General features: G+C 40.5%; 1 protein-coding gene across 2 annotated transcripts in view; it reads left to right on the top strand.

Annotated features, from left to right (window-relative positions):
• Positions 1 to 687: 687 nt before the first annotated feature.
• ACYP2 (acylphosphatase 2) overlaps positions 688 to 13254 on the top strand; it is a 65186-nt gene continuing 52619 nt past the window's right edge. The window contains exons 1-3 of one of the 2 annotated variants that reach the window (XM_025165169.2): positions 688 to 1598; positions 7378 to 7394; positions 12087 to 12196. In XM_025165169.2, coding sequence (XP_025020937.1) covers positions 1547 to 1598; positions 7378 to 7394; positions 12087 to 12196 — 179 coding nt within the window. In that variant the 5' untranslated portion in view covers positions 688 to 1546. The remainder of the gene's footprint in view (positions 1599 to 7377; positions 7395 to 12086; positions 12197 to 13254) is intronic. The other variant, XM_007425794.3, reaches the window with a different exon arrangement.

Consider the following 13254-nt stretch of genomic DNA (forward strand, 5'->3'; position numbering starts at 1 on the left):
TAGTTATACATGACTGATGACTTAGTGTGGCTGTCTGGGAAATCAGCATTTTAATGAAAAAACCTATAATTCATGTGTGACCAGTGAGATTTCATTGACTTGGTTGTCTGGGAAGTAGGTATCTGGGTTGTTTTCCAAAATGGACTTTTGGCTAGAACAGGTAGCAGAATCTGATTTTGGGGGAAGATTTCTGTCTTATTTTACATGATCTAGTTATACCCACTCCTCATTTAGCAACTGAGTTCCGTTACAACAACCAGGTTGTTAAGCAAAATGGTCACTAAGTGAACACATGACACAGAGACAGAGAGAGAGATGCTATGAAGATCACTGGTTGCTGCCATCTCATTCAGATAAAATTCTCTCATACAGCTACACCGTTACTCTCATTCTGGAGTACATTGTGGTCAGATGAATGAAATTTGGTCATAAATGCCTGCATTGGTCAGAATGTTTTTATTACTGTCATATTTGTTAATGATGGCTAACTGAGGTAGTTGCTAAACAAAGAGTGGGTGTATGTGATGAATACAATCTGGTCAGTTTGCCTCACTTGAAAGAGACATTTTGAGCCATCTCCCAAAATACACTTTTTTTTTTTTACCAAAATACATCGCAGAATATGACTTCTGCCAGTCTTATTGTATCAAAGATTTCCAGTTATGTGTAGCTGATGTAGTTGCTTTATTTGGGTGGCTGAGAAATGGACATTCCAAGTTATTTTCAAAATACACATTTCCCCCCCCCAGAATAGGTAACAGAATAACATTCCTATGGAAGTTTTGGCTCTTTTTCCATCAAAGTCTCCTAGTTACACATCACCTGGGAATTTTGGGCAGACTTCGGATACTAAATGGATCATACAGGTGTAACATTAGAAAAAAATACCATTCTTAAATAGTCTCGTCTCTCTATCACATTCTACTATATATACATCAATTCATGCTAATTCCAGTCCTACAGTCCCAGCTTTTATATCTTTCAGCCCTCCGCCTATGAAGGTTGTCCTGGTTTTCAGGGTTATCAATCAGATAATGGTTTGTATACACACTAGGCCTTGATGCAGCCCTTCAAACTTTTGAGGATTCACACATAAGGAGAGAATGGATAGTACATGCATTAAACAATCAGCAGGCATCCAATTTAACATCCATCATTCAAAAGAAAAAAGAATGGGGAAGAAAGAGGAATGCAGGCACTGCAAAGTTTCTTTTTCAGGAGTTCATAGGGATCTCACTTGTTCTCCTTAGTTTGAGGATTGTTTCACTTCCCTATGCCCAGTTCTAATAGAGTTTAAGGGAAAGAACAAGTTACGTCGAGCAAAACTCTTTAAAGTTTCCCCTAAAATACTCCTTTTTTTTTTTTAAGAGAGAGAGATTCAGCCTACTGAATTGACCGGGATTAGCCGGGTGGGCGATCGCCCTCTAGTGAATCTTGAGCCTTGTGAGTCTCCGTCGCGGCCTCTGCCCGCTGAGTCTCGCTGACAGTCGCTTGCTCTCAGTCCTTTCCTAGTGGGGGTGACGCTTCTTTTCTCCCTGCAGGTATCATGTCTCGGATCTTCAAATCGGTGGATTACGAGGTATTCGGCCGGGTTCAAGGTGAGCAGCGGAGAAGAATGCGAAAGCTAACTATTAGGGAAGGAAAGGGGCCGCGGGGAGAGAACTGCTTTGGCAAAAATAGCTTCAGAGCGCGTGAGCTACCCTCTCGGGTTACGGAGAAAAACTGGCAAGGAGAACCGTTGTATAAAGCGAGTTTAACTGCCAAATCATGCTGGCCGTGCATGCTCAAAAGAGCTTCCGTGCTCAGTGTGTCTCAGAAGTGAATTGAAGAGCCGGCAAGGATCTTAGCGTAATACACGTGCGGGGCGGATGCAGGAAGGGCACTGGCAATTTCCATCCCCCCGCCCCCGCTCCCTCAACGCTGCCCCGGTTGCGAGAACGGTTACTTCCTATGCTGTCTTCGCAGGAGGGCTGCTCAACTGCTTACGAGGAGTAGTTTGTGTTTTAAGAACTGTTTTCGGGGATATATCATTTCAGACTGGCAGTAAAGGATTACGTTATTAAATCCTCCTTCATGCAAAAGCTAATCAGCAGAAGAGTCTTTTTCTTAATGCATTTTATACATAAGGGATTTACCTGCATCAACCATGTTTCAAAACTGCACAAACACACTTCACTGAGATACAAAGTGGTGTAGGAACAGGCACAGTTTGATCTATAGTAAGTGTTCTCTGCCTCAGAGAAAGCACTGTAAAGAAATCTTATTTGAGCAGCGATTAAGGATAGTATCTGTGAGCATTCCTACAATGTTTTGGCCGTATATTTTCAGGGATATTTCAGTCCTTTGCTTATTTTCTTAGATGTCCTCCTGAGCTCAAAACCAGTCATTCTGAATAAAATTATTGTAGAATTGCAGCTGAAATGTTCTGTGTTTATGCACTGTGTAGGACTTCTGTCGGTACAATTGAGCTCCCTGAATATAAAAACAGTTTACCAAGAATACTTGAATCAAAGATTCTTTCATTGCAATTTTAGGACTGCACACACAAACCCAGAAAGAAAAAAAAAAACTTGGTGCTGCTTATTTATATAAATCATCCTGCAGCTCTTCCTGTCTAGAAAGAGCTAAGTGTGGCCCTGCCCACCAAAAGATGCCCCCTCTGATGTAGGGAGCAAACAGTTAAAACCACAATTATAAAAATAGAACTAAAAATGCACTATCCATAATTTAAAACAAAGGAACAACTTAAAAACAAAACATATAACTTATAACAAAGGAATAACTTAAAACTAAAAACAAAATGTATGACTTAAGCAGTTTAAAATGAAAAGTGGAAGATTAAAATTGAGTGTAATAACATAACCATAAAAACATAGGAAAAATATTTTCCTGGCAGTGAAATAATATAAAAATAGACACCAACTGGGCTTCTATGTAGGGCATACCACAGTTAGGAGTCCAGCATTGTAAGAACATGAAAGTATATAGCTGAGATCCAGATCTAAAAGATGTGGAATGGAGAATATGTCTCTTCACATGTACTTGTGAAGCCATATAGTATATCAGTACTTCTGAATTGCTATATAATAACTTGGATACATCTTATAAAATTGCATGCGCTGTGTGTGTGCGTGTTTATAAATATTCTCCTCTTCCTCAATCTGGGGTCCTTTACCAGAGACCTGGGAGTTCGAGGGTTCTGTGCAATATCTTAGTGTTCCTAGCAATGCACTCTTCTGAGCAGAGAGCTCTGATGTTGTTTCTGGGATCTGCTGGAACCACTCTCCCTGCTTAGGAGTCACAGCCCCGAGTGCTCCTACCACCACGGGGACCACTACTTTCCACATCCTCTCTAGTTCCTCCTTCAGACCCTGGTACTTCTCCAGCTTCTCATATTCCTCCTTCCTGATGTTGCTGTCACTTAGCACCACTACAGGTAGTCCTCACTTAATAACCATTCAGCGACTGTTTGAAATTACAGAGGTGCTCATCTCGTCTCGTCTCGTGTCAGAAATGCAGGAACTGGAAGGGAGGTCATTATTAATCTAAATTTTAAAAAATTAAAAACTTTAATAAAAACATAGATTTACATAATTCTTGCCCAATGCTGGGCCACGTTGATGGCAAAGGTATTTCCGACCAGCAAGTCATTCTGTGTGCATGTTGGTCCCAAGGGGCACTGCAAAAGATGGATAATTGTTTGAATAGCGCCACATTCACAATAAATATCCTTGTCCTCAGGAAGAAACCCCCATTTTTCCATTTGATCTTTAGTTCTACCCAAACCAGTGCACCAGCTATTTAAACATCTCAAACTGTCCACTCCTCCTCTGAACCTCCAGGGAACTCCTCAGGCGGTTCTATCCAATCGTAAAGATGTTTTACTTGGGATTTCCATCTTTTTAATCGCTCTGTTTAAGGTGTGGCAGCAATCTCCTCAGCGCAATCTAAAAAGCTCCTCCTTGATTTCAATCTTTTTGTGAGAGGTACTTGACCAAATAAGGGTGTGCCGGATCATGTAACACCTTTCCATATTCCATGTCTTATGCCACACTCCTTCTAACACGGAGGCACTGAAAAAATGGATTTACTACCTGTGCCTGAAGATACGGCCATTGCAGTGCCCCTGTGGTCATGTGATCAAAATTCAGGTGCTTGGCAGCTCACCCACACTCATCTATTCCCCCATCTATGCCCTTTTGGCCATCCTGCACAGCAGCACTCATTGGTGGCAGTGTCGGGGCCAGGACTGAAGTAGAGGCCTGAGGTCTTCAGCAGCCACAGCCAGCTGCCACCATCCCCAGGCCTTGCCTTCAGCCCCAGCACTGCCACTGCCATTGAGAAATGACACTTCAAGCCCCACACCACTGGCCTTTGCCGCCTCACACTATTCCCCAAGCCATGCCTCTCATTCCTTCCCTAAAGCTGTCATCCCATTGTCCCATTCTTTCCCCAAGCCACGCGTCCCATACCTTCTACAAGCTACTGTCCCGTTCCTTCCCCAAGTTATGCCTCTCATTTCTTCCCTAAAGCTGTCATCCCATCGTCCTGTTCCTTCCCAAAGCTGCATGTCCCATACCTTCTGCAGGCCAGTGTCCCATTCTCATGATCATTTGGAAACTTTCTGGTCTTCCCCAGGTCTTGCAAGAATGGGACGCAAGCTTTAGGGAAGGAATGAGAGGTGCAGCTTGGGGAAGTAATGGGATGTCAGCCATCTCAGCTATCTGTCAGTGGTACATCCCATGAAGGGGCTTGTCTTGCCATGGTACTTCCTCTGCTTGAACTTCCTCCCATGTCTGCTGCTCCCTCAGGCATTCTCTCAGCAGCTCATCTTTGAATGCCATCTTATTGATGTACTCCTGGATGCTCTGGGTTTCGTCCAGGACAGTGGCTTTGATACTCACCAGACCCCTCCCACACTCTTTCCAGCTGATGTAAAGTCTCTGGGTGTTGGACTTGGGGTGGAAACCTCTGTACATTGTGAGGAGCTTCCAGGTTTTCACATTGGCAACCTCTATGTCCTCCTTTGGCCAGCTCACTATACCGGCAGGGTATCTGATAACTGGCAGGGTATACATGTTAATGGCATGGATCTTGTTTTTCCCATTTAGCTGGCTCTTCAGGACCTGTCTTATCCTTTGGTGGAACTTGGATGTTGCTGTCTTCCTTGCCTCCGCATTGTGGTTCTCATGTGACTATGGGATACCAAGATACTTGTAGCTGGTCTTTATGTCTGCTATGTGGCCCGCTGGTAGTTCCACCCCATCAGTCCTAACTACCTTCCCTCTCTTTACTACCATCTGGCCACACTTCTCTCCAGTCCAAATAACATCCCAATGTCCTCACTGTAGATCTGTGTCAGGTGGCTCAGCGAGTCAATGTCTTGTTCACTCTTAGCATACAGCTTGATGTCATCCATGTAGAGGAGGTGGCTGATGGTAGCTCCACTCTTGAACATGTATCTGTATCCAGTCCTTGTGATTATTTGGCTGAGGGGGTTCAAGCCTATGCAGAACAGCAGTGGGGACAGTGCATCACCTTGGTATATGTTGCACTTGATGGCCACTTGTGTGAGCTGTCTTGAGTTGACTTCCAGTGTTGTCTTCCACAGTCCCATTGAGTTCTTGAGGAAGGTCCTTAGTGTCCTGTTGACTTTGTATAGTGCCAGGCATTCACAGATCCATGTGTGTATCACTGAGTCATAGGTTTTTCTGTAGTCAATCCAGGCTGTGCTCAGATTGGTTTGTCTAGACCTTGAGTCTCAGGTGACTGCTCTATCTATGGGCAGCAGATGTTTTGAGCCTCTGGTGTTGTTCCCAGTGCCCTTCTGAGCTGGGCTCATGTACTGGCCTGTATGGTCCTGTAGTTTGGCAGCTATGATACTTGATAAGACTTTCCATGTTGTGGGAAGGCAGGTTATTGGCTGGTAGTTGGATGGTGCTATCCCCTTGTGAGAGTCTTTCATGATCAGCACTGTCCTTCCTTGTGTTAGCCAGTTTGGGTGGGAGCCTGCTGATAGCAGCTTGTTCATCTGTGCCACTAGGCATTTATGCACTGCTGTTAGTTTCTTTTGCTAGTAGGTGGATCATGTCTGGGCCAGGTGCTGTCCAGCTTTTCATGTTCTTGATCTGCTGTTGGATGTCTGCTACTGTGATGGTGACTGGTTCCTGTTCTGGGAGATTGCTGTGGTTTGCTCTCAGGTCCTGCAGCCACTTTGCACTGATGATATGTGTCTTCTCTTTCTCCCATGTGTTCTTCCAGTACTGTTCAGTTTCAGCTGTTGGTGGCTCTGCTGTTACTGTGTGGTTGCACTGCAGTTGGGAGTACACTTTGGATGGTTCTTTGGAGAACAGGGCATTTATCTTTTTGGCCTCTGCTTCTCTAGTGTATCTCCTTAGCCTGGTAGCCAGTGCTGTGAGCCTTTGTTTAGCAGTCTCTAGGGCTTCAGATGGAGTCAGACCCATCAAGTCTTATCCTTAATCTCGTCTGTAGTTTCACTAGCTTACTAACTTCTCTCCAAGTTGCCTTGATCTTAGCCTCCAAACTCACTTTCCAGGGAGAGTATGTACTGCTATTCTTCTTGATTGTGTAGCCAAGCATCTCCAAGATTACAGCAGCTGTAGTGCAATATATCTATATCTATATCTGTATCATCATCATATGTAATCTATGTAATAGTTCTGATTTAAACATTTTCTATCTATATGACATAAAAACAATTATACTACAATTTCATTAATTGCTAAATTAACATTATAGTTATTCAATTTGTGAGTTGTAATTATATAAGTTGGAAAACTTGATCTTAAACATATTTACATAAATGAAAGTTAATTCAATTTATTATTTTATTATTCCTTTCCTACCCTGTATCATAGCTGAGTAAAATCAATAGAGGAGCAGCCAAGTAGCATAATAAAAACACAGATGATAAGCTTTTTTATATGTTTTGTTTTGTTGTATGATCCCAAAAGAAAGAAGCGAGTAAAGCAGTACAGAACAATTTTAGCAAAAACAACTGAATATCATAGTGAGAAATTTTCCAATATTACACTTAGCCCCAAATGCTGCTCCATAACCCGGATGTGTAACTATTAACAGAGAGCCCAGTTGAGCCATCATCCACTGAATTCAGTTGCTCATCTGGATCTCACTTGCTCCACCAGCTGCTTTATCGGTTATCTTTGTTTCCCAACAGGTGTTACTCTTCATCACTTTTCAATTTACAAAACCTTCTATCAAAATAAAAATTGTCTGGCCGTCTTCTGGCAGTTGATATAATGCCTCTAGCATGTTTCATAAATGCAAATGAAATGTTGCTCCACTAGTTTGAGCAAGTATTTATTGTTTTATTTTCTTTGTATTCTTCTTTCCCAGGGGTTTGTTTCAGAATGGTAAGGCAACACGAAGTACATCATTTTTGCATCACTTCTCTATAACATTTTTGAGAGTAAAAATAGAAAGCCTGTGCAGAGACTTCAGGAATCTGCAATGCCAAGTTTTCTCAGTTAATCTGGACAGTTAAGTATCATATGACTGTAGAGTATGCTTTAATGGAAACCCTTTTGCAGTAGAACCCTGATTTTATGAACATTAGTTGTATAAGTAACGTAATATATATTCAGCCACGTGAGAAAAGAAAAGAGGTACGTGCGTATGAATGTAAGTGCTATACAAAGGTCACACGGACTTACACAGGAATCTTGCATTTCCCATTACCTATACTTAAGATTGTGCAACATGGAAGGATTACAGATGAGCAAGAGCCCATTTTTCACAATGACTGAGAAACGTAAATGGACTGTGTTCACTTTCCAAAGCAAAATAAAGGTTGTTGAAAGGTTGGAAAAAGGTGAAATTGCGACAGTGTTAGCAGAGGAGTTTGGAATTGGGACATCCCCAGTTTCACAACTGAAGAGAAACAAAGACATCCTTTTGCATTATTTCTCAGCAATGAGCAGTGAAAATGGCAAAAAGAAACCGAAAACAATGAAATGTGCAAAAAAGCCCGGTACTCAGTGCTTGAAACAGAAATTCACAGATTTCAAAAATGAGAACTTTGATGCTGAAAATATTTGTAACACTGTTGCTATTCCTGGACCCTCACACTCTAAAGCCTATAGTGCATTAGAAATGGCTTTGCAGTGGCGAGAAGATCAACAGGAATGTGATGAGGTACAGTTTCTGTTTCTGAAAAGCCTGCAGGATTTGGCTGCAAAAAAGATAACTAATTCTTTCAAATAAAAAAGTAATTTCAGAACTTTATGAGTAAAATGCAATATAACCATCTGAATGGACTTAGTCCAAATTGTTTTGGGCACATAGTGCAAATTACGCAGTTACTTGGTTCTCACTTAAAAAAAAAATAAATTCAGATGAATATTTGTTCAGTGTATGATTTTCCTCTCTCCTGCCATAGAAGCATCCCTTATGTTTTATCTTGGAAATTGTAAGCACCAGGCTCAGAAGAAACCAGGATCTTAAAGCAACTACAAACCATAGTTCAGATCCTAAATTTTATAACAGTATTTGCAGAGTTTATGTGCTGTGGTTCATTGGAGACTTTTGATTAAGACAGTGTATCTAGAGAAAACAGAGCGTAGTAGCAAAAGTCTTGTCATATTCTTGATGCCCTAAACTAGACCTGTGTTTACTGTATAGTGGTTATCTGTGCTGTGCTACACGCAAACTGTTTTTTGAAATTTGATGTTTCAAATCAGATGCGGCTGGGCTATGTATTCATTCCTATATGGTAGTTTTTTTGTTATTTGCTTCAGGTTTTCTGCAGAAATTTGTATAAAGCCCTTTCTGGTCATTTTTTTATATTCTAGATAACTGGTAAAATCAGCAGCTAATGAGATTTTCTATTTATTTTCCCTTTCCCTCCCTCCCCCCTTCCCATGTTGATATGCTAGTGGGGGGAAGGGAGAGGACTCACACCTACAGTATCTGGGTATACTATTCCCAAATATGCAGTAAACCCTATAAATAGGTTATGGGTACATTTCCTCAGTTTTCATTTATATTGCTTTGTATTTTCACTTCAATTGCCTCTTCAGTTGCATTAACACATACCCAAAATTACTTTATATTTTTATTTTTAAAAAGCAGCAGAGAAATAGAATACAACATCAAATTCACCCTTATAACACATGCCCCATTCGCTAAATGTCGCTTCTCTTTTTTCTAAAACTGCATTCGGGTGATCATATCTTGTCATACTAGGCCAAAATAAAAATGAGTTTTCACACACACGGAGGCAGCAAAGTTCCATAAAAAACTGATGACAGGTGATCAAGGAAACAAATCTCTGAAAATGTGGGAATATACCCAAATACTTTCCTAATACAGACTGGATTCTAGGCATTATACTTTTCTTTCAAACAACAGCAGGGAATATAAAGGGATGGAGCATAAGGATTGGTGAGAGAAGAAGGAATTTACTGTACAGTAGCCTGATGGAGGATTTTAAGAGGCCTGATCCAGACTGTGTTTGCATGTTCTGGTGTTGTGCTCCTTATAAGTCAATTTTGTCTTCGAATTTTTCTCCTGCCATTTAAGGCAGTATCCTCAGCATGTAATAGTGTTTGTAATTCTGTATGCTACTGGCCAGCTTTCTGTTTCAGCATGCTACCACACTGTCTGCTGCATGCATAGATTTAGTCTTAATTATTATGAGAAAGATGTGGAGAAATGCAAGGGTAGCAAGCGGTTCTAGGTAAAATAACGTATTTGGCAATGTTCTTGTTGGGTGCCATTGTATGTGCTGTGCTCTTTGCAATCCAAAGTAATTAATTCAGCAAATATAATTGATGAACATAATTAATTCGTAAAAGCCTTCCATGTGGGATATACATAACTTCTTACAAACTTCAAGTATGAAAAATAAGAGTATACGCTTCTCATCATTAAATACTTTTGAATAAGTACCAAACACCAAATTAAAACGTGTATGTCTCTTTCTCTTTCAAAAGCACATTTTGGAGAAGAATATTTAGCCTAGATTATAGAATTGGAAGGGGCCATTTAGATCACTGAATCCAACCCCTACCAGTGTAGGAATCCAGATTAAAACATCCCAGAAAGATTACTGTCAAGCTTCTGCCTGAACATATCCATTGAAAGAAAACCTCTAATCTTTCTGAGTAATTGGTTCCTCTGTTTAACTGCTTTTACCAATAGGATGATTTTATAACATTTAATTGCAATCTACTTCCTCTAACTTAAAATCCAGTATTCTGGCTCTTGCACTATGGAATGAAAGAAAACAGATATTGAACTTCTTTTGTGTGACAGCCTTTCAGATATGTGAAGAATGCTATCATATTTACCTTAGTCATTTTTTCTCAAGAGTATTCAGCTCCTTCAATCTCTCTCCAAAGGATTTAGTTTCCAGTCCCTTGATCAAGTTCATTGGCCTTCTCTGAACCTGTTCTAATTTGCCTGAATCTTTTGTAAAGTGTGATGACCAAAGTAGAATAAAATGGATCCATACTGGTGCTCAGGGCTCTACCTTCTCCTGCCTCTTTTTTAATATATACATGAAGCCACTGGGCAAGGTCCTCCATTGATACAGAGTGAAGTATCAACAGTACACTAATGATACACCATTGTACATTTCTGTCCCCAGCCATCCAAGTGAAGCTGTTGAGGTTCTGTCCTAGTGTCTGGAAGCTACAAGGGTCTGGATGGGGAAGAACAGGTTGACACTTAACCCTGCAAAGATGGTGTAGGTATAGGTTTTAGGTCCCCCAGATCCAGGAACCAGAGTGTTTCTATCATTAGTTCTTGGTGTGCACGCTGAGGGTCCTCCTGGGCTCTCAGCTCCTGCTTAGAGAGCAGATGGCAGCTGTGGCCAGAGGGACCTTTGCACAACTGAATTTTGGGTGCCAGTTGCACCTGTTCCTGGACTAGGAGGCCTTGCTCAGGATCACTTATGCCTTAATCACCTCCTGACTGAATGATTGCAGTGAAGTCTACATGAGGCTGTCCTTGAAGACCATCTGGAAGCTTTAGTTTGTCCAGAATGCAGCAGCATGGATAGTTATGGGTACAGGTCATTACACCCGTGTGACACCACTACTCCACAATCTACATTGGCTTCCAGAAGAGTTCCAGATGTGATTCAAGGTGCTGATTATCACCTTTAAAGCCCTACATGGCATAGGACCAGGCTACTTGTGGGACTGCTTTCTGCCAAGGATATTTGTCCACATGTTCCCACAGGAAGGACATATTCAAAGTGCCTTCATTTAAACATTGCTGTCTTATGGGACCTAGGAAGATATATGACAGGCCCCAACTCTGCACGCCTTTAGAAAAGCCATGAAGACCTGGGTTTTTCTCCATGCATTTGTATCCAACTGAGTGGAGTCTCTGTTTGGTTGTTCAGTTATTGCATTTGGTTGCCATTTTATGTTCTGTATTTTATATCCTGGGTGATTTTTTAATGTATGGTGTTTTCGTTGTTTACTTTTGTTATACACTGCCCAGAGTCATTTTCTTTTTAGTTGGCCAGCCTTACAAATTCATTAAATAAATAACTAATTAACCCAACAAAGAACACACAGAATTGCCACATCAAAATGCTTATATGTAGGTTTCTCATGGAAGATAAAGTACACCCTGGAATTCTTGTACTGTAAGCTTACCCCTTCTTCTAAATAAGTATTACTAATCAGAACTCTGAGAGACTTGTTCTTTGTGTAAAAAACTTTCAGTCCAGATCATTAGGAGGGAAGTCTGATACCTACTTAATGCTATTTTATTTTATTTTATTTTGAAGTTGAATTAATGTTGTTGCTGTTAAATTGATTTCAATCTATTGATTCTCTCCTTTTAAGTTGTTCAAACACCTGTGTGACTCTTTAACATTCTCATGTCTCTTATTTTTGGAAGATGCTCTGAATATAATTTTTAGACCACCCTACACATATTTACAGAATATTTACAGAAAAGCTGGGCCATTAAGAAGCAAATCATACTGAATAAAACTGAAGTTTTGAGATTGAACTGTTTTATCACAGTTTTGAGTACTAAATGCATGCTGAATATTTCTTCTTCTGTTTGTTTGTTTTCCAAACCAGTACACAGAGGATAAAGCTAGGAAAGCAGGTGTAGTTGGCTGGGTTAAAAATACCAGACAAGGGACGGTTACTGGACAAGTGCAAGGTCCAGAAGATAAAGTGAATGAGATGTAAGTACACTCTTTCCTTGGTGTGTGCCAGCTAGCTTCACTAAATTGCTAAGTTTGATTCAAATGCTGCTCATTAATTCATTGCCAATTAATAAAGAGCAACTTTTTTAGGCTGTATGGGATGATGATATTTAAACAATTCACTGAACTTAACTTTCTTCAGAAGAAAACCAAACACTGGTAATGAGACCTTGAAGCCTCCTTAAGCAATCTAGAACAGGATTGGAGAACTAAAGTACAGTTCCAAACATCTCAGTATTGGCCTTGAGAGTGCTTGGAACTGTAGTTCAGCAACATCTGAAAGGTCATAGGTTTCCATCCTGATCGAAAACCTTCCAGAAGGGATATGTAATGGATGGAAAGCTGCTTTAGAAATCACATTTATAAACAAAAACAACAACACCAATAAAGCACCTCATGGATTCCTATCGAAACAGCGCTTTAGACTTCTAAAGAATAAGAAGGGGAAGCTGGGACCGGCTACAGATACTCTGTGTAGTTTTCCCCACTGTCTCTTTGCCTCAATCCAAGAATCACATTCAAGAAATAGGGCTTGTTGAGGTCTCCTGTAGTCATCTCTTGCTGATAATATCATATGTAAGTACATGTGATCTCTAGTGAAAAGCCTGGATTATCATTTATTCATAATCAAGATTCCAAGTCTAAGCAAAGAGTAAATGGTCTAGAAGCCCAGCTGATGTACTTTGGAAAAAAAGGTCTGGAGGTATAGATGAAACTCTTTGTAATTCTCCTATAATAAGTAACTCCATAGCTACTTCTCACTAATGTACTGTCTTCATATTGGAAATTGTCCTTTTCAACATACATCTTTCTGTGAATTAAGGGGAATAATTTATTGGGGGAAACTAGAAATTGACATATCTAAAATATGTGTATGTGTACGTGTGTATTGTAACAGTAACAGCAGGTTACTGATGTTTCTTCTTCCAATTTTAAAAACAGACTCATCGTCTTCTAATCTAGCTTCTTTCATTATATATATATGTGGAAGGAAAGACTCAAGGCTGTGGATATGAGCTTTCCTTCCTTATGGTTTG

The sequence above is a fragment of the Python bivittatus genome, unplaced genomic scaffold (assembly GCF_059951505.1).
Source record: "Python bivittatus isolate LINGU-HERP-01145 unplaced genomic scaffold, Pbiv_v1 ctg000020_np1212, whole genome shotgun sequence".
Lineage (NCBI taxonomy): Eukaryota > Metazoa > Chordata > Lepidosauria > Squamata > Pythonidae > Python > Python bivittatus.